General features: G+C 42.3%; 1 protein-coding gene across 6 annotated transcripts in view; it reads left to right on the forward strand.

The window, feature by feature from the left end:
• Window positions 1–220: 220 nt before the first annotated feature.
• The window catches only part of col9a1c (collagen, type IX, alpha 1c), a 35,897-nt gene continuing 14,297 nt past the window's right edge, over window positions 221–21,820 (forward strand). Inside the window, exons 1-17 of one of the 6 annotated variants that reach the window (XM_081712787.1) lie at window positions 221–444; window positions 4,482–4,564; window positions 6,224–6,295; window positions 7,105–7,234; window positions 10,666–11,062; window positions 11,466–11,546; window positions 12,326–12,343; window positions 14,291–14,383; window positions 15,483–15,518; window positions 16,606–16,677; window positions 16,937–16,981; window positions 17,172–17,207; window positions 17,701–17,724; window positions 17,845–17,898; window positions 18,047–18,109; window positions 19,082–19,123; window positions 19,683–19,742. In XM_081712787.1, the coding sequence (XP_081568913.1) occupies window positions 416–444; window positions 4,482–4,564; window positions 6,224–6,295; window positions 7,105–7,234; window positions 10,666–11,062; window positions 11,466–11,546; window positions 12,326–12,343; window positions 14,291–14,383; window positions 15,483–15,518; window positions 16,606–16,677; window positions 16,937–16,981; window positions 17,172–17,207; window positions 17,701–17,724; window positions 17,845–17,898; window positions 18,047–18,109; window positions 19,082–19,123; window positions 19,683–19,742 (1,335 nt within the window). In that variant the 5' untranslated portion in view covers window positions 221–415. The remainder of the gene's footprint in view (window positions 445–4,481; window positions 4,565–6,223; window positions 6,296–7,104; window positions 7,235–10,665; window positions 11,063–11,465; window positions 11,547–12,325; window positions 12,344–14,290; window positions 14,384–15,482; window positions 15,519–16,605; window positions 16,678–16,936; window positions 16,982–17,171; window positions 17,208–17,700; window positions 17,725–17,844; window positions 17,899–18,046; window positions 18,110–19,081; window positions 19,124–19,682; window positions 19,743–21,820) is intronic. The other 5 variants (XM_035534860.2, XM_081712788.1, XM_035534871.2 and 2 more) reach the window with 5 other exon arrangements.

Below are 21,820 nucleotides of genomic sequence, written 5' to 3' on the forward strand. Positions count from 1 at the left end.
TTTCAAGGCCTCCCCACAGAGCAGCTAACCATTAGCAGAGTTACTGCTGTTGGGCATGTGTTATTACCTAGCACACCGGGGAACCAATGAGAGTGTGGCCGTGAAGAACAGCACCCCAGGGCAGCAGCTCCTTTAAGTACCACTCATAAACGCGTGCCACCACCCCTCGGCACCCTCCCAGCCAATGGCAACCCAGGAAAGCGGGCCGGTCGTTCCCGGCGGAGGCACTTTAACGTGAGCCGTGCGTTCGAGGCCCTGCGCACGGGCTACCAGAGCCAGTGAGGGGGACAGCAGGCACCGGAGACACACGCGGAGGAAGTGGCACGTCTTTGGTTCCACCTGTTACTCGAGAAGGTACCGGTCTCGCTCTGACAAACCAGACGGCACCCGCGTTTTGCTGGGGAGGACAAAGGTCATGTCTCTGCACTGCTTCACCACCCCACGGTAAGAGCTGCTCACTGAAGCTCCTGTCCCCAGCTGGCGCGACAAAGAGAGCCATGTCTGCTGCCAGCTTTAACTTGCTTTCTTTGATTGGATTGTGCTTGTCTCTCTGAGGCCTGAATAGGATCTCTACTATATATTTTGCACCTTGAGGAAATTGAAGAAAACTTGTTAATTAGTCATTTTAGTACTATATATATATATATATATATATATATATATATATATATGTATGTATGTATGTATGTATGTATGTATGTATGTATGTGTGTTTTATGTTTGCCCAACCAACCTCCATCCTTTCATAAGTACCTTTAGTAGTGAGATTGTCTAGAATTAGGTGCTCAGGTTGGCTCATGACCTGCGTCGGGGCCCAGCTGAAGTACACCTCTCCCATGTCGAACATACACTTATCATTTTTTCTGTATCCAGCTCTGTAATTATATCTGAAGTATGTGTTACTGCACATGAAAGCCCCCCCTCAGTCATAACACCTGGACTGATGGAAGCAGTTGGTCTGTGTGTGTGTGTGTGTGTGTGTGTGTGTGTGTGTGTGTGTGTGTGTGTGTGTGTGTGTGTGTGTGTGTGTGTGTGCACGTATGTGTTTTACAAGGACAAACAAGTCTATAATCACTCAAATACAGCTGCATAATATCCCACCCAAGCTATCCATTTAATCTTTGGTTCTAATACTGCATGACTTAGATCTGTACAATTAGCTTTTTCCTCTGTCTTAAAAGAGAATCTTTGATTAGGTTACATGATGCAAGAGTAATGATATTGATCAATAACACCCACACACACACACACACACACACGCACACACACAAACGCACACAAGTTGTATAGTATAGTTGTATGGTATACTGAATAGTATAGTTATGTAGTATACTGTACTGGTTACAGTAATTGCAAGTGTTTATAGTCTTGATGTCCAAAGTCAGGGCACCTTTGAAGTTCTGTGATGGCAGATTGTGTCTAAGAACGACTCTTGTAAGATTAACTTGTTTTCTTATGTAATCTCCAACGTAATTAAGGGTCCTGACTCAAATATATTGTCTGTTTTCTGATGTGGTTACTTTTTTGCAACTATAGGCATAAAGTTCTCTCAGTAGTTGTATATATTCATACATATAAACCATATAATCAGATGTAATCATTCATTTACTGATTTACTACAATATTCTCCTATATTATTTCATTTTTATTTCTTTATTTATTTTAATATTCATTCACATTTAAAAAATATGTTATAGTGTATGGATTTATTTGCATAATAGCATGTTCTGTGTGTGTGTGTGTGTGTGTGTGTGATGTCAAATGTCACAGAATGGTTGAATGGCCTGCATCTTCAGCACTATGGCTGATGATACTCAGGTCTGTACTGCTCTGGTCTGGGTTATGGTGTCGAGGGCGTGCTGCTCTCTGATTGGGCAAGAGCAGGCCCATAGTGCACGTCATGGATTACTGTTACATTAAACATTTCAAGAGCAAAGGAGTGATAATCTGGCCTTTCCCTCCCTGAATAGACTAAGAGAGAGAGCAAGAGAGAGAGAGAGAGAGAGAGAGAGAGAGAGAGAGAGAGAGAGGGTGTGTGAATCACAAAGATGAGAGAAAAAAGTGAGTTTGTGACAGAGGAAATGAGTGTGATTGTTGTGTATGGGAGGGTTTGAAAAGCTGTTGCTGTTCTTCAGAAGCCTCCAATAGTGCTCTGAATTAGTTGTCTTATTTTAGCTGTTATTTTATCCAACCTGTGCAGTCTAATTGAGACCTGTGCCTTCTAAAATAGGCTTGTACAAAAGGTATGACTACTACTACACCAAGAATGCAATGTTTCTATTTTCTAAACACACACACACACACACACACACACACACAGTCACAGATTTAAAGGAGATGCTCCCTGTGTGTCCTTTGTAGGCCTGTACAACCAACAAGTGACACTGATGCTTGAGTGAAATAATATTACAGTAGACAAGGGGCCATATGTATGTGTGTGTGTGTGTGTGTGTGTGTGTGTGTGTGTGTGTGTGTGTGTGTGTGTGTGTGTGTGTGTGTGTGAGGGGGTGGGGGAGGCAGAACACAGCTCTCATTCATGTAATTAAGACAAATGAGGAGGATGAAGAATTGCCAGTGAATCTGCTGCCAAAGGCCATATGTCTCTCACACACACACATATACACACACACACACAGATGCATACACACAAACAGGCATACACACAAATACACGCGCACACTCATAGAGACACATATACATACACACACACGCACACACACACACACACACGTATTTCTCACACAAGTATGTACACTCAGATGCACACACACAGACGCATGCACACAAAGGCCATATGTCTCACACACACACATACACACAGATGCATAAACACAAACACACACACAGACGCATGCTCACAAAGGCCATATGTCTCACACACACACATACACACAGATGCATAAACACAAACACACACACAGACGCATGCTCACAAAGGCCATATGTCTCACACATGCATATACACACAGATGCATACACACAAACACACATATATATGCACATAAATGAGCGAACACACTTTCTTTTTTATTCTAACACTGTGACACACACAGACCCAGTCTTTCTCTATCTCTCTCTCGTCCACACACACACACACTCACATATACTCACACACACATGCGCACACCCTCAACAGACTTTTGGAAACACACAGACACACACCCGCTCTCTCTCTTACATGCATGCACACCTCTCTCTCTCTCTCTCTCTCTCTCTCTCTGTCTCTCTCTCTTTCTCACATACACACCCTATATAATGGAAACAGCCACTCCAGAAATATTGAACTTTTCCGTAACAAGCTGTAACAGGAAGATAATACTAGGTGTAAGAATCACTCAAATATATAATTCACTTGAACACCCTTTAGGACACCACAGCTACGATGAATGAAGCATCCGAATAGATATCTGATTAAGTATCTGAATTATCCAAGGATCATCTGAATAAATGAATTCTGAAATACTGCCTTTGCCCTACACACACATCCAAACACACATTCATTTACCTCTCGGGAGTACCTGCCTGCTGCCAGGTACTACGAAGCCTGACACTGACAGGAGATAAAAGAATGAATAGACAATTGTGTGAATAAAGTGATGAGTGAATGGCGTGAGGAGTAAATTTAATGATGAGGGAATGAAGTGACGAGAAATTGAGGAAAATGAGTGAATGGAGTGATGAGAGAATGAAATGCTGGATAAGGAAGATGGAAAGAGGGCACCATAAGCCATATGGATGGGTGGATGGATGGACTGGTGCATGCCCGAGGGGGCATCTGCGTGAGGGGAGGGTGTGTCTGGTTCACACCGGGCCCCTGACCCACTGCGCCAGCTCTCTGGAAGCAGTGCTGAGAAAGCACAAGCTGTCTCAAACTGTGCACAGTCAACAACAGGAATCTTTCAGGAGATCAGTGAGATAGCTCAAAAGCGACCGTTCACTCCTCCCTGTATAAGATGCGCTCTGGTTTTTCTTTTTATCACACCTGTCAAGTGAACTCTCTCTTTTTTGTTCTTGTTTTCATTACCAATAATAACTCTATTAGGGTTAGGGTTAGGGTTAGGGTTAGGGTTAGGATTAGGGTTAGGGCCAGGGCCTTTTTAACAGGTAAGCGAATGTAATTTTTATGTTGGCATGTAGCCATCGACACCTGAAGAGGTAATCTCTTCATCACCTGAAGGTGTAATCTCTTCATCACCTGAAGGTATAATCTCTTCATCACCTGAAGGTGTAATCTCTTCATCACCTGAAGAAATAATCTCTTCATCACCTGAAGGTGTAATCTCTTCATCACCTGAAGAAGTAATCTCTTCATCACCTGTAATCTATTCTCAGATGTGCTGAAGCATCTTTCAACACTCTGCCACCTAAGAAGATGTCATGAGATTTAATTAATCCTAGGTTTTCTTTCTCTCTCTCTCTGACTCTCTCTCTCTCTATCCCACATTTCTCTGTCTTTCTCTCTGTTTCTCTCCTTTCCACAGAAGGTGGGCCTGGAAGCAGATAGTGGCGAGGTGTGTGACCCTTCTGGCTGTCACCATGGCGATGTATGCTCCTGCACTCGCACGTAAGCCACCGCCCAAACTGCCCACAATGCACCATAAGTCACTGCACAAATCACCCACAATGCACCATAAGCACGTAGAATCCATGAGGTCGACTCCTGCAGCTCGGTCCTTTCCACTGCAACCTATAACGGAATCAAACCCACAGACCCTGGATCAGGTTGGTGCCTCTCTGATCAAATCACTGAGGAACTTATCGCCGAAGAAGCAGCGGCACTCTGTCTTTTCTTTCCTCACGACTCGCCACACCTGCTGCGGGGACCTTCTACAGAGCTACAGCACGATGTCCTTCCCAGCAGCTGGTCAGTGCATGGTGACAACATGATCGGGAGTCCTGCTGGCCAGAAGGACCACGTTCCTGACCAGTGCTTCGCTGGAAAGCATTTTTAAGTGGAAGGAACTGAGAAGCCATGAGCTCACAGTCATTTTCAACCTCAACAAATGAACAAACACAAACTGTGTTTCCAAGCTTCTAAATCAGCACATTGCCATGTGGATGATCCTGATTGGCTGTAATGGTTATGGCCCAGCAGGACAGAAATAACCCTGCATCCTACTGTAGGACCACAACAGATAATCTCCCGTCTCCTGATTATCACAACAGATAATCTCCCGTCTCCTGATTATCATAACAGATAATCTCCCGTCTCCTGATTATCCATCAGCATGATGAGCCTAAAAGCATTGGGGGCAGGGAGCTGTCACACATGAAGCTATGGACCTGGTGTTTGTGTTTATGTGTGAATGCATATATGTGTGTGTGTGTGTGTGTGTGTGTGTGTGTGTGTGTGTGTGTGTGTGTGTGTGTGTGCATGTGTGATTTCTGTGGTCTGACAGCACTGTGTGGGCCTGCCACAGGATTGCAGAAAACAATCTGGTCGTAATTTCACTCTCAGCAGTTTGGAAATGCACAGACACAGGAGCTACACACACACGTGGTAGCGATGTTCATCAGTGTGGGCACCGCTGGCTCTGAGGGAGTAGCTCACCCTGTCTGACCTCCAGTCGCTGTGTCACTTTACTTCCTTCTGTGAGCTGACAGGGTAATGCGGAGGAAAGAGCCTCACAGCTCATCTGCTCTGGCTGACCTTCTCAGAGCTTTTCCACGTGGATGTGCTGCAAGTCACGCTTCCTCAAAACACATCTCCCAGCAGCCAGTAACAACTGCATCTGCACACTGGCCTGTGAGTGACATCTGCTCACAAGATTTCATGTTGGATGGCTTGTGCGGGGAACAGCGATGTGCCGAGTTCTAGATGCAGTTTTGTCATCTACCTGCAATAATCCACCTGATAATGAACTGATGAATTGAAACAGATGAGTTAGAGTAGAGAAATCACCAAACTGTGCTGACCTCTGACCTTCCCCTAATACTGAGGAATATAATCAGTATATTGCTAGGTATGTTCACGTGTTCACAGAACGACATGTTTAATTAAAGAAAAGCGTCTTGGCATTAATGTCGTTTGGTACTACGATGCTAAACATGCCGTTTTCTATTTGAGATTCGTAGATTCGTCCTTCTACAGAATTATGCCCCATGGAAACTTGCCCCCGATGCCTCCTGCTTAAACTGCATTTCTAAATGATCTGACAATCATCCAGAGTGATGTGATCCTACAGAGCACGCTTCTTCTTCAGCTGTCTGTTCCTTTTTCCAGAACTGGACCTCAACAGATTAGACGGCGACACTGTCTGCCCCACCATGAGAAATGGACAAGACGACCTCCCAGGTAAAAGTAAACACGTGACACATTTGTGCGCGCTAATGGTCCAGGCTTGCAGCCCCTGATTCCTGTATGTCACATTTCATCGGGGTTGGCTTTAATGGGCTTTTGGCTGAAATGTTATCTAAAAAGCCATTTTTAACAAGAACCATTAATCTTATATTAGTAAAATTATTCAAAACTAATAATCAACTAAGACATTTTGACAGTGATAAGTCATATCTTTTGCTGTGTGCTGTCTAAGTGTTCCAGCATTAAATATTTTATTTCATAGAAATGGTGATTGGGTCTGTTTAAAGTCTGTCTTTATCTTCAGCCCTAATGGGAGTCTAATGAAACCTGCCACCCTGGTGTTAGTCTAATGAAACCTTCCCCTTCGGCTGGCTAGTGTCTGCAGTGGGAACGCCGTGTTCTCAGCGAGAGCTTAATTATTTGCTGCTAGCCTGGTTTTACCGAACGCACGTGACCACAAATCGCTCTAGTTCAGCAGCGTGTTAGGTGGAAAAAGTGTAAGCGGAATTTTGTCAGATCCATCTGGGAACCAAAGTTCCAAAAACTCTGCTTCTCATTAAGTGCAAAAGTCTCTAGAGCTAGCGTTCGTTAAAGCTAATGAAAGGCCTCATAAAGCAGTGTTTTTTTTGTGAAAATACTGTCGTGTGTATATTTCTTTCTGTGCATGTGTGATTTATATTGTGTGTCTTTTAGTCACATTTATACAAATATGTACGTGTAGCACATTCACAAGTTTTCGTGTGTGTGTATGTGTGTGTGTGTGTGTGTGTGTAAACACACCCATATGTGCATGTGTGTCACAGGGTTTGACCTGATCACACAATTCCAGTTGGATGTGATTCCCCGTAAAGGAGTCAGAAAAGTAGATGGCTCCACTTACACCCAGGTGGCCTACCGGCTGGACAGAGACGCCAACTTCCAGATCCCAACCAGGTGAGAGACCTAGTCTCAGTAACACTCCCAGGAAGCTACAAATACATATTTCTTCATTCATAGTCTCATATGTTGTGAAGGATAGGTGTGACGCTCCAGGTTTTAAGATTAAGAATGAAGCCTAATTTTTACCATTCTGATTACTTTAATTATCTTATTAGTTACTACTATCCTTCTCTAAACTGATGAAGTCAGAACATTGAAATGGGTTAGCAGCAGTAATGAATGATGAAAATGACATTACATTTCTGTCAATGTGGAGCCCACCTTTCCACATTGAGAAAGAGTGAAATATATATATATATATACACACACACTAAAGCACTTAGCCCTGTGGCAGTACTTTTGTGAGGAAGTGCACTCTTTAATATATTCTGACATCAAAGAAAAGCCAGCCATTGCTTTGTTACAGGTGTTGCATGATTACAGTTTACACACAGGTGTTACTGCCACCCCATGCATCTTACTGCAAATTAAAACACACACAAAATAATGTAAACTTATTTCACACAAGGCAGACCCAGCAGAGGACCTGGATTATGCCAAATGCTGGTCTTAAATGCACTGAATGTAATGGACTTGCATCTTAAAATCCATTTTTTTCAAATTTGTGGTTTAATCTGTGTGATAATCTGATAGGGATTTACATCCTAAAAAAACAGGATTTAAGGTGTTTCTTAAGGTGTGCCTACATATCATATGCCTTAAAGTTCCTCACATAACAAGTAAACAGTAAAACATAACATCTGGAGCCCAAGATGTATATTTATTCAAGAAAAAAACCAAAACCAAAAAAAAAAAATATATATATATATATATATATATATATATATATATATATATAGGCTGGCTGGCTAACTATTTTTATTTATGTTATGTTATTTATGTTATTTATCTCAACATAGTTGGGTATTGTTTCAGAAAACATGTTTCGATCTTCTGTTTGAAGTTGAGCCCTTTCTGCTCTCTGGTTTGGTTAGTTACTACTGCTAAACCTTTAATCCCTCACTAATGCTCAAATTAACTCTTGGACACATCCCAAAAGCCAACATTAAGGCTATGCTGAAATTACTCAAGACTCAAGCTCTTAAGGAACTAGGGTCAACCTTGGTGTACCCTACTGTAAAGCTAATGTCCTCATCTAAAAACTCCAACTTCCCCTTAGTTACTGAACAAGCAGTCATACTGGAGCAGGAAACTAAACCCTGTAGTGTTGCTGATGGTGCATGTTCCTACTTTAGTGCATGCATAATTAAGTGTATTTGAATATGTAATGCTGTATCGCTATGGTGGACTCGCTGTTGCATGCTGGCCTGTTTGGAGACCTCTGCAAAGTAAAAATACTTCGCCAGTGTAAATGCACTCATGACATAAGGTCAAGAAACCTCTGAATCCACAGCTGACCAGCGTTCCATCAGCAGCCGTTCATATGATGTGACATACTGAGAAGAGAGTTACCAAAACCTCTGTCAAGCCATTAAAGGACAGAAACCCTGCGAGGCTTCCTAAACTTTGAAGTGTGACTGCTCCGGTTCTTCCATTTACATCACCTCTGGGAGAGAGTAAGAGATAGAGAGAGAGAGAGAGAGAGAGAGAGAGAGAGAGAGAGAGAGAGAGAGAGAGAGAGAGAGAGAGAGCACGCACCAGTTGGCGTCAGTGGAAGTGGGTTTGTGATGAGGCTCTTGAAAATGGCCTTCGTTTATTTTATTAGCCAACAGGAAACTCCCTTTTTATTGCTTCGCCTTGATCCATTTACAAGCTGAGCCTCTAAAAAAGAAGCTGGCTCCAGCCCTGTCTATAAATACACGTGAGACAGACTAAATCTCTGACACAGCGGTGCTTAGGGCCCCTGTCCTGACGGAGCGCAATGGACTCTCCGATCAGCTGACCTCCCCCACCCCCTGACCCACCATCCGATAAGCTCGCAGCGCAGTCCTTTGAAATGATGCCTAGCGAGAGGTGGGCAATTTGATCTTCTAAATACAGAGATGTGAGGCTTTGAAGATTAAAGCCCCGTTGGTTCTGTTTTATCTCCCCCTGGTGAGTTTGTTCCAGGAGGATGGAGAAAGTAGGGTTTGCCATCGCTTCACGTACCGGGGTTGGTGCAGGGAAGAAGCACTTTGTAATCAGGGGACAGTTCTTCATTCTCTGTAATCGTCCATTTTCTTGGAATAAGCCAGTGTCTGTGATGAAATTACCAGCCTTTGCGTGTGTGTGTGTGTGTGTTTTCAGTGTATTGTGTATTCACTGTATCACCATTATTAAAAGTTGTAGTTCCCTGAAGTAGTTTGAATGGCCACAGTAACCACAGTTAAATGTTAACACAGAAAACACTTCTTCTTACATTTGCACATGTGGATTTAGAAGCTTCAGAAGACTTTTATCAGCTGTGTATGTGAGGAGCTTCTAAAGTTGTGTGTATGCATGTCTGTATGTGTGGATTCAGGCCTTGATGAGTGTTTTTATGCACATCCATATGAGAGTGTGTGTGTGTACTTGTGTATCCATGTGTATTTATGGTCCATGCGTGTGTGTATGTATAAACATGTTTCTTGTGTATTCCTGCCTGTGCGAGTATGCATACCTGTATGTCTGTGGCTATTCATGTCTGTGTGAGTGTGCGTATGCATGGAACATTTAGGAACAGGTGTGATTTAGTGATTGCAAGGTCTGCTTTGTAGCCATAGACAAATTCATTGTGTGTGTGAGCATATATGGCCTATAAATCCTGATAGTGGTTCTGATTCTGATTCTAGAAGATGACATATGTTAGAGCTTTATTTTGTAAATTTTCATCTGCAAGGTTGTGGTCAGTTCCACAGTGGGCTTAGTTCTTTCGTGTCAAGATCACTTATCCTGGCACTTAAGTGATAAATTCATCGCATAATATCAACTTAATTATTCAACAAGGACACACAGATTCAGTGATGTGAAGCGCCACTCATCATGCCCTTTGCTTGAGGTCTCCCCCTTGTGGAGAATGTGCGACTTAGCAAACACGTGAGTTTGAGTTACAAAGCCACGTGCATAAACATTCTGATAACAAATAGATTGTCAGTGCCTGCTGCAAGATGAATTTATACTCAATGGCGGGCCAGGCAGAACTGAAATTGCAGTGAATACATTTAAACAGAATTGCCCCCTCCCCCAGTTAGTAGTGGCAGCTGCTTAAGTTACTTGAGTAGTAATCAGAAGGTTGTCAGTTCAAGTCCCACCACTGCTAGATTTCAACTACTGGGCCCATGAGCAATGCCATTAACCCTCAGTTGCTCAAGTTGTACTCAGACATAATTCTAAGTTGATTTTGTCAGCTAAATGACATTAAATGTAAATGAGTTCCTTAGCCAAATTAGCTGTCTACATTGATAATTCCCATACCCCAGTTAGAAATGATGGTGTCATTCCATTTTTCCATGGTGTCATCTCCCAAGGCTGAACTTCCCGAGGGGCTTCCCGGAGGAGTACTCCTTCATGACCACATTCCGCATGATCAAGAACACGGTGAACAAGGTGTGGAACCTGTGGCAGGTGGTGGACGAGGACAGCGTCAAGCAGGCTGGCATGCGTCTGAACGGAGATCAGCAGGCCCTGGAGTTCTTCCTCACCACCATGGACGGGGACCTGCAGACTGTCACCTTCCAGGGCCTCTCCCTGCTCTTCAATACCAAGTGGCACAAAGTGATGATCGGTGTGGAAAGCGAGCTGGTCACACTCTACGTTGATTGCCAGCCCGTCGACCAGAAGCCCATCAAAAGCAAAGGTTACGTCAGCACAGATGGAGACACTCTGATCGGTAGACTGGATGCGGACCCGAACACCTCCGTGGTGGTATGAACCAATGCCTCTGATCCACGTTTTAGCTCAAGCACTTCGCGCCGAGAACGCTTATCTGGTTAAGATGAAAATCGATAAGGCAAAGTTAGCATCCGTAGCGTAAAGCTAATTGGCCAGTTCTACCAGAGATGTCAAGTATTGCTAGTGAGCCTGATCTTCAGTGCATTACCAGTTGTAATCAGTCGTACAGGATGTGACATTTCATATTTTAATAGCTTTAGCTTATTGTATTTGCCATTAACACATACATGTACCAAATTCACAGATGCAGGCATAATCGCAAAACAAAAATGAATTATGCCCAGTGTCGGATTTCAGTGATATGGTTAGAGGTTACAGATTAGCTCAAATGTAATGTTTTGGCTGTCTATCTCTGGCTTTGTCTTTTTCACCCCAGTTTGAACTGCAGTGGATGCTGATTCACTGTGATCCAAAGAGAGCGCAGAGAGAGAGCTGCACTGAGCTTCCCCAGGCCGAGGTAATCACGCCAGCTTCTCCATTTCTACTGGCTCAAGATGATGTACATCAAATTAACAGAAGTAACAGAAGAAGTATATTTGTAGTTTATTCGTAGACTGACAGACTAATCATTTCTACATCGTAATCAATAGATTGGTCCTGAAAACCATAGCACAGTTGTCCGCTGTATCTATAGCAATGATAAAAATGTGAGATTTGTTATATTATCTGATTAATTTCTTTAATAGTTATATAATGGCTTGTATGGTGCAGGGGTTCTTGCATAATTTATTGTTTTCTCTGCCTAACACGCTCAATTAAGTAAATAGGTTTTGACAGTCGGATTGAAAATTAGTTATTAGTTAAAATGTAAAAATTAGTTACAATTAGTTAGTGAAAACTGATGTGTTAGACTAAACACTAAAGAGGTCTTCCCGAACAAAAATTAGGACTGCCAGTAATGATTAACTAATTATTACTATTATTCATAAGTGAATAATTTCCTTTATTAACATGCAATGTATGATCAAAGTAATCTCTTAGGATTTTTGCAAATCATCACCATAATTACTGCTCGTTCCAAGCTTTAACGTTAGCTACTGCTAGCTGTGCTAGTTTCTTTAGAGGCTTTCCTAGCCTTGGTAACCATGTTTATGTTTCCGCTTTTGTTGCTGGCCAATCACTGCTCTCATTTTGAAAGTATGTTCATTTTTTCCCCTGATTCTTCTGTTGAGGTGCAGGTGGCGTTTTTTACTAACTCTATAAATGATTTCTCATTCTCTCTCCTTGCTTCTTCAGATGTATGCCAATGCTGAGGTATTTAATTTTTTTTCCATTTATGTTTTCATTTTTAAGCAAATAATCTACTCCAGCGCTTTGTTGCTTAATTGACCTTGTTGCTTTCTGCTGTGCACGCTGTGTACTCCGATCAGCAGAGTGTGGCAGGTAATGATGATGATCTAATCCAGGAAGGTTTCAACACCCATTACCACCCTCTTTTTCAAAATGATTTATTCTCAAAATGATTTATTCGCATTAGCAAGCACTTTTAGCCTTCAGTAGCAGGCTGATAGTAAAAAGGCAAGGGCTATTCTAGAGGGATCGTTAATCATTTAAGACTGATTTGTTTTTGTTTAAAGGCTGATATATTCTCTTGCAGTGCATGTTTTTATAGAAAATTCACTAACAAGCAAAAAAAAAAAAAGGCCACACTTTCCAGGGGAGAGTTTGAGGTTTATTCCTCAATAAGTCATGGGTCATTCCATTCGTACTACCCCTTAGGTTGAGCAAATTGTATTGATTTGGAGTTATTTATTGATTTGGAGACCATTTCCAAGTAGGTGAAAAGCCCCTGGCTTCGTTGGGACACAGACAACATTGTTCTTTAGCATATATAATTGTACAAATTTCAGCTTCAGAGATGATAATTATATATTTATGACACGGGAATTAAATTTAGAGTCCCGTAAAGCTGCCTGAGCTCTTAGTGCAGGACAACGTGACAGGAGCATGTAATTGCATGTGGGGGTATGTGGGGCATATTAGCTTCGAAAGACTGACGTTTTAAATATAAAAACTATATTCAGCACAGTGATCTATGGGCTTTTAGGTCCTCCTCTTGGTGACAGTAATGAGAAAAGCCTGCTTTAGGTATAGGATAGTGTTTTAGGTATAGGATAATGTTTTAGGTATAGGATAGTCTTTTAGGTATGGGATAGTGTTTTGGTATAGGATAGTGTTTTAGGTATAGGATAATGTTTCAGGTACAGGATAATGTTTTAGGTATAGGATAGTGTTTTAGGTATAGCATAATGTTTTAGGTATAGGATAGTGATTTAGGTATAGGATAATGTTTTACGTATAGGATAGTGTTTTAGGTATAGGATAATGTTTTAGGTATAGGATAGTGTTTTAGGTATAGGATAATGTTTTAGGTATAGGATAGTGTTGTAGGTATAGGATAATGTTTTAGGTATAGGATAGTGTTTTAGGTATAGGATAATGTTTTACGTATAGGATAGTGTTTTAGGTATAGGATAATGTTTTAGGTATAGGATAGTGTTTTAGGTATAGGATAATGTTTTAGGTATAGGATAGTGTTTTAGGTATAGGATAATGTTTTAGGTATAGGATAGTGTTTTAGGTATAGGATAATGTTTTAGGTATAGGATAGTGTTTTAGGTATAGGATAGTGTTTTAGGTATATGATAATGTTTTACGTATAGGATAATGTTTTAGGTATAGGATAGTGTTTTAGGTATAGGATAGTGTTTTACGTATAGGATAGTGTTTTAGGTATAGGATAATGTTTTAGGTATAGGATAATGTTTTAGGTATAGGATAGTGTTTTAGGTATAGGATAATGTTTTAGGTATATGATAATGTTTTAGGTATAGGATAATGTTTTAGGTATAGGATAGTGTTTTAGGTATAGGATAATGTTTTAGGTATAGGATAGTGTTTTAGGTATATGATAATGTTTTACGTATAGGATAATGTTTTAGGTATAGGATAGTGTTTTAGGTATAGGATAATGTTTTAGGTATAGGATAGTGTTTTAGGTATAGGATAATGTTTTAGGTATATGATAATGTTTTAGGTATAGGATAGTGTTGGTGTGTATTAGCTCCAGCATATCCCTGTAGTGCAGACAGTTCAGCATTATCTGTCTACTTTGTCGTCCTTTGAAACATAGATCACTGCGCTCTCCTGACACTCCTGTCTTTCTCATATTCATTTTTCTGCTGCATCTTTCATTCTTAGCCGGACCCCAAACCCATCCCGGGGCCAGTGGGCCCTCAGGGTGCTCCTGGTCCTCAGGGCCCTCCAGGAGAGGACGGTCGCGACGGGAGAGACGTATGTGGTTTTTTTTTGTTTGTTTTTTTCATTCTTGGCTACGATTTTTTTCTCTGCTGCCCAATTTAAAGGCTGGGTTGGCTAGTTTTCCAAAACCTCCCGAACAGGCTCTAACCACACGTATGTTCTTGTCCAATTAGCTGTGAAGAAGGCCAAGTTTCAAGCAGACTAATGCAGTTTTATTATGTTGACACCATGACTCACGAAATACATATCCAGGAAATCTTACACTTGTCTACTGCTGAGTCTCAGATCAAAGACATATGAAATAAAAAGAAATCTCCCCTTTAAGCAGACATTGATAAGATTGATATTTTCTGCACTAGACGTTTTGGGTGGATAGCAAAATGCTGTTTAGACACGTTTTTGATAACGTATATATTTTGATGAAGAGCGTGACTGACATGTTCACAGCTAAATTAGCTGGTATGCCTAGTGGTGAGCTAATGTTGTTACACTTCATTCCAATGACAGCAGTCTGTTTACTGTATGCATTTAAGAAACACAAGAGTTTGCATGTTAATCTGATGGTGATGTTAGCAAATTTCATACAGACATAGTCATCAGTCCCAGGCAGGACCTTCACACGTACTAGGTTGAATGCGTTTCTGAAGGCCTCTGTCGGTCACTGAGATAATGACTCCCCTGAAAAGGATGTTTTCAAAAGTTAGCCTCTAAAATAACAAGAATCCTTATAAAACCATAAACTCAGCGTTTCTCAATGTTTCATGTAGGCAGTGATTCTTGCCCTGAAGTTCAGTGTGACCCTGCCCTCATCCAACATGCCCTGTTCTACCTTCCCCATCCTCTCTCAAAAGACCATTTTTAGCACTAATATTTCAGTTTTTGCCCTGGTCTCATTATCTCGATCACCAGTGAGACCCAACGAGACAGCAGGAGATATTTCTTCCTTTGTCGTCCTCCCTAGCGCCTTGTTAGAAACATAGTCCTCCGCTCTGTACTGTAGAGCCTGTTCATTAGAGATTGGATGCCTGCTAACACACAAGTCTGGTCTCTTAACTCATGATAGCTGACTTTCACACCATGTTGTTGTGTTTGTGTTTGTTTGTGTTTGTTTGCTTGCATACTTTTATTGCAGGGTATTCCAGGCAACCCTGGCACTCCTGGTGTGCCTGTGAGTAAGACAACATATTTAAGTCTAACAATACAATACATTTTTACTTTGGTGTCACTATAAAACATCACGGGCCCTCCTGCTTCAGAATGTTAGTGTTCTTTCCAGAATAGATAGAAACCATACATTTAGGATGTTACAAAACATTTAGGAGGGTTATATTAATACAAAAGGTGGAATGGAATGCCAGAGGCCGGGTGTAACCAATTAATTTTTGAATTAAATTACAATGCGATTGAAGATTCAACATTGAATAGGATTTTGGAAAAACGCAGACCTATGCTAATGTGTGTCCAATCATTACTGACCTCCATTCTGGTTCCTAGATGTGTAGGAAACAGATCTTAACAATTCGAACATGTGATGTGAGGTCATAGACTACTAAGAGTCTCGGTATTGAAAACAACTCCCTACTGGAGGAGATTCTCGATTGAAAGATCTTATAAGCCTAGACTCAGACGTCATGAATATACAGAAATCCGGATTTTTATAATGATTGGTCGGTCAAGATGAGTGACCCAGCCAAACCCTCGGTGCTTTAATCACTCCTGCTGACTGGCTCCTTCTGAGCTCAAGCATGTATTTATAGGAGCAGAATCAGAATTAGAATATGAATAGGAGTTGTTCTACCTGCCTAGTTCTACCTCTGCTCACACTCGGTCAAAAAGACCACTGAAGGCAGCTGTCAGTATGGCTAGCAGTAGAGAATGGCCCTGAGTTACTGCTTGCTCAGGCAGGGTGGAAACAGGTGCCCAGGAACTGCTGGGCGCTGGTGCACGGGGCTGGACACACAACCGAAAACAGGAGAGCGGCTCTAATTGATTTAGCGTGACTGGCTATGTTGTGGCGTAACTAAGCAACCACAGCGGTGGCCGATGTCACACTGTGATAAAGCTGTTTTGTGGGGGGGGGTGCGCGTGCGTGTGGGGGGGTACGGATGTGTGTGTGTGCGTGTGTGTGGCTGTGTGTGTGTGTGTGGGTACGGCTGTGCGCGTGCATGTGTGTGGGGGGGGTACGGCTGTGTGTGTGCGTGTGTGTGTGTGTGCGTGTGTGTGCGTGTGTGTGTGTGTGTGTGTGTGTGTTCTAGGGTAGTAAAGGCGAACAGGGTCAGATTGGTCTACCAGGGCAGAGAGGACTTCCAGGTCTTCCAGGGGCAGCTGTAAGTACTATCAGTGCCCCTCTTCAGGCAATACTGCAGCCCTGTGACTGGGTGCCTGCCTGTGTGTGTAATTGTACCTTTCTGTGCGCATATACTACACATTGGCTTAAATACCAGTGAAAGTGTAATTGTAAAAGACTCTCAGAATCCATTCAGTCATGCACATTACTAGCTAGCCTGTTGCGGGATCTCTGTTGCATATGCCTTCAAGTGTTGGACATAATCCCTGTAGTGTGACTGATTTCTCTGCTCCATACAGGGGCCAATGGGACCAATGGGCCCTCGAGGACCTGTAGGGGAGAGGGTATGACCCCTCTAAAAACACTCTCCTCTTTCTGCCTTTAAAACCCTGCTTTGTAGTCATAATCAAAGGATTTGTAGTAGAATTTATGAAAATATTTCTTTTCAGTTTTCAAAGTAAACCGACTTTAAAGATATTCTGTGGAGTATATGTGAAGACATCCTAATATGTCTTGTGTGTTTTCGGAATGTAGGGGCTTCAAGGTTTCCCAGGGCCAGCTGGACCCCCAGTAAGTTTGTCACGCACACACACAGACATACACACACACACACACACACACACACACAGACGAGAGAGAGAGAGAGAGAGAGAGAGAAAGAGAGAGAGAGTGAGAAAGAGAAGGAGAGAAAGAGAAGGAGAGAGAGAGAGAGAGAGAGAGAGAGAATGAAAATCGCAGTGAAGTACACAAGGTTTCCTGAGAAACAGGACATTTTGGACAAAGATCTTTCAGCAGACAAGATCCACCTCCTAAAAGATTATAGATGATGCATAATCACGTAAATGTCCCATGTGTCTGGAAACCTTGTGTACGATAGATAGATAGATAGATAGATAGATAGATAGATAGATAGATAGATAGATAGATAGATAGATAGATAGATAGATAGATAGATAGAGAGATAGATAGATAGATAGATAGATAGATAGATAGATAGATAGAGAGAACGACTTTATGGTGGTGTATACCTGTCATTGCTGATGTTTGTTTTCTCTCTGTCCAGGGGCCTGAAACTGTTGGACCTCCTGTATGTTGCTGAGTTCTTCTCTCATATTTAATGTTCAGGCCTATTTAGGCTCCCTTTTGATGAATCTGCCTGCCCATCTGCCTGTGTGTATGTCTCTGTTTATCCTGTTTGTTTTCTCAGGGGCCTCCAGGTAAACCTGGTATCCCAGGAGATGAAGGCAACATAGGACCAGAGGTTGGTTTCTTGGTCCAGTGCTCAAACCAAACATCAGTTATTAATAACCAATAGATGTCCATATAGTGTACGAATACTAAGCTTTCCAGACTTTGATTAGTCTAATTTTTCTAACCCCAACCCAAAGGCTTATTTGTTTGTTTGACAGGGTCCTCCTGGGTCAAGAGGATCCAATGGTCTTCCAGGACCACCAGGACCCCCTGGTCCACCAGTAAGACTTTAGCATTTTCTGCTGCAGTTTAATGTATCTTAGGCAATATTTAGATCTGAGGACACTCCATGTCTTTGTGTAAGTCTTTAATGTCTCTACCACATTAGTGTAGCGCCATTGAGGAGCTGTTTGAACAGGAGGACTCTGAGGAAGGCTCAGAATTTACTAAGAGTGTGTGTATGATGCTCCATTAAAAATGGCCCCCCCGCCTCTTAATGGCTCTAGTCCTTTCTTTCCTGCACCACGTCTGATTGAACTCATCAGTCTGCCATCCAGAAGATGTGGATGGACTGAAGAAGGAGATGCAGGGAGCACAGCAGTGCTGGAGCGCCGCGGGGAGCTACGCTGTGCCCTCTGTCTCTGCTCGCACTTTATCAGAACGGACGTGCCATTTTTAGCCACCCGTTTTAGGCCGCCTTATCATTTTTTCAAATGTTGTTTCAGAACAACTGTGTGTGTGTGTGTGTGTGAGAGAGAGAGAGAGAGAGAGAGAGAGAGTAAGTGTCAGTACGTGCGTGTGAGTGCATGTGTGTGTGAGTGTGTGTGTGTGTGTGTGTGTGTGTGTGTGTACCGCTAGCTGCCAGAATGCCTGTTGATTCATTCCTTGGATCACACAGTCTGCATAAGGCAGGTGCTGCTCTCTCACTGCTTTGGATGCAGAGTAAAGCTGCAGCTTACACGTGAGAGCACATCTGAAAGACACATCTGAGAGGAGCTTAATTGTAGCTGAGTGGTGTGAGAAGAGAGAGACAGAGTGTGTGTGTGTGTGTGTGTGTGTGTGTGTGTGTGTGTGTGTCTGTGGGTATATGTTGAGGGGTGGGTGTGTATATATGCATATAATAATAATACTCATATTATTTATGAATGCATGTGTTTATAAAGAGGAGTATAATTTAACTGTCGCTAATGGCTGAGTAGTGTGAGTAGTGCATGTGTGTGGAAACTGCTGCTGTAGCTGTGCTGTGTTCGTAGGGGCCTGCAGGTGCTGGGAATCCTGAAGGAAGCGGGGAGAGTGTGAGTGATTTCAGCTTTAAGCTCCTCTTTCATCATTCAGCACAGGCCAGGACCCAACCTAAATCCACAACTCACACCCTGCTTTCTTATTCACATCCCGTATTCTTACGTGAAGTAGCAATGAACATTTTTTTAGGCTGGTTAGCATTTGCTGTATTTAGTCATCATGTTTGACAATTATGTTTGACAGGATGAATCAGCTAAAATAAAGCAAAATGAATAAATAAAAAGTATTTGGTATTTAATTCTGATTTAAGTGTTTAAAACTGATTCCAATCCAGAGGTTATGCTACAGTTTCAGGCTCAGAGTATTAGTGCTGACTTATGACCAGCTCTAGGTTTTGTGCTGAGGAACTATGCACTGTGAAAACTAATCCTAGATCAGTCCCATTCCACTGATGAAAACTGTTGGTGCCGAGTGTGGGAGTTTCTCTCTGTGCTCAGTGATGAGTGGATGTAATATTTCTACCATGTTTGTTCGTACAACCTTTATCTCAGCAGAATATACCTGAATACAACTGATGTGAGTGTGTGTGCCTGTGTGTGGCATGTGTGTTAGCAGTGTCAGATGACGTGTCCGGCCGGACCACAGGGACTTCCAGGTCTCCCCGGCATAAAGGTAGGAGGTCAGAGTGATGGAGGGATGTCCTAGGGTGCGTTGCATGCCGGTAAATCGGCTCGGCCCCTGTACAGAGTCAGGAGCTGCAACCATTATGTTCCTTATATGAGCAGTGAGGTACTGCACCTCTGCAGAGGTTGTACTTCCCACGGTCACTATAACCATCAGCTCAGTCTTACACCTTCTGTGCATTCACGACAGGTTCATTCCACTAAAACAGATTCCAGAATCTGCAATGCCATGTCCATCCGCTGACTTATCATAACAGAATAGGCAAGAAGCATACAGCCTGGCGCCTTAGCAGGGATTGGCCCAGGTCAGGATTTTGTTCCAACCATCTGGCTTTGCTAATTAGCTCAAGTAGGTGTTATTAATTACTAAAATTAACTTAGTGATACAAAGTCATATTAGGAGTTTACATTTTTTAACTTTTGAACTTTTGCACATCTGCACCCTATACCTGTCACCATCACATTGCATTTACCCGCGTAAACTGTAGATTTGAATGTAATGCTAGAAGTATTTGCTGTGTGGGCTGGATGTGTAGAACCTGCTATAGTACACACTAGATCACTGTTCCTTTAATCTGACCCAGGGGGACTAAATGAATTAAATCAGCTATTTCCTTTACTCTAGGGCCTTAGCAGAGTGAAATAATAAAACTCCAGGGCTACATTTGATTATTTTTGTGTCTTCATTTACTACCATACCTTACTTTGATATCCATAAAATATTTTGATATCAATAAAGTTTTTAAATGACCTATAATGTATAGGACATATGGCAAAAAATACAAATAAACATATTAATGCTGAATTCACAAACATAGTCTCAGTACATACAATACACCTGTAATCTTGCTGAATGTGTCCTAGAGGCTTCAGCTCATCTAACCTTCCTTTTTATACCTTGAACTCATTCACTTCCTGTTTATACCTTTAACTGTCCCACTTCTTGTTTATACCTGGCCCAGTTCCTGATTAGAACTTTAACTGACCCTATTCATGGCCAGCAGTGTGACAATGAAAGGTCAATCCAGTGCAGCGTGCAGTTTATTGCTCGAAATACCACAAATTAAAATTTCTAAATGAAGTTGAGGGTATTTGCATCTCTAAAGGCTAAAGTGTGGAGGAATACACCCCTTCTACACAAACACCCCCCTCACATACACACCCAGTTTCCTGGCGGCCGTTAGCCATTGCGCAGTTGGCTGTCAGGTGGGTTCTTGGCTAGCCGTGTGTCATTGCATCACTAATTCATGCGGGAGGGAGCTTGAAGAAGGTGTCAAGCCAGGTCAAGATGTGGCATTCGCATCAGCAGTCCAGCCTGCTGAACAAGGCTTGGCCTTGGATAAAGTATTACGGACAGATAGAAGGAAGCATCGTCTGTGTCATAGCATGAGGAAATGGTGGAGAAATGAAAGGGTGGAGAAATAAAGGGAGCACCTCACCTAGATGACTTGGTTACACCTAGGAGGAATTGATGCCTACTAACCACTCAGATCCAGACAGACGACTCAGTGGATGGTTTAATCACTCAGAACCAGTCAAATGACTCAGTGGTTGTCTGAACCACTCAGATCTGATTAAATGACTCAGTGGTTGTCTGAACCACTCAGATCTGATTAAATGACTCTGTGGATGTATGAACCACTCAGATTCAATCAGATGGCACTTCATCTTACTGCAGGACAGTGAACCACATTAATGCTATAGCAACTATAGTTCTTTTATTAGGTTAATGCTCTTGACTGGCCAAGCTAGTCATCCAGACTGAAGCCCACTGACTGTGAAATGCCAAGAAACAGGACACCCCCCGAAAGGAAGCAGAGACTGATAGTGTCACCACAGAAGATCAGACTTCAGACAGTCACTGATAGGGAGTGAACTTCAGCTAAGCGCTAAACACGATGTTAGTGTGTCCAATGACTTGTGATCCGCTGAATGGTCTACATGCAAAAAAGGCTGTGATTTCTCTCAGCATACATGGAAATGGCTTGAAATGAAAGTTGACATTTTGGACTTTAACCTCATAGCTGTTGTTACAGAGATTAAACAAAGTGAATTCTGTTAATGTGT

Source organism: Electrophorus electricus, chromosome 4 (genome assembly GCF_041902795.1).
Source record: "Electrophorus electricus isolate QZ-2024a chromosome 4, ASM4190279v1, whole genome shotgun sequence".
Taxonomy (NCBI): domain Eukaryota; kingdom Metazoa; phylum Chordata; class Actinopteri; order Gymnotiformes; family Gymnotidae; genus Electrophorus; species Electrophorus electricus.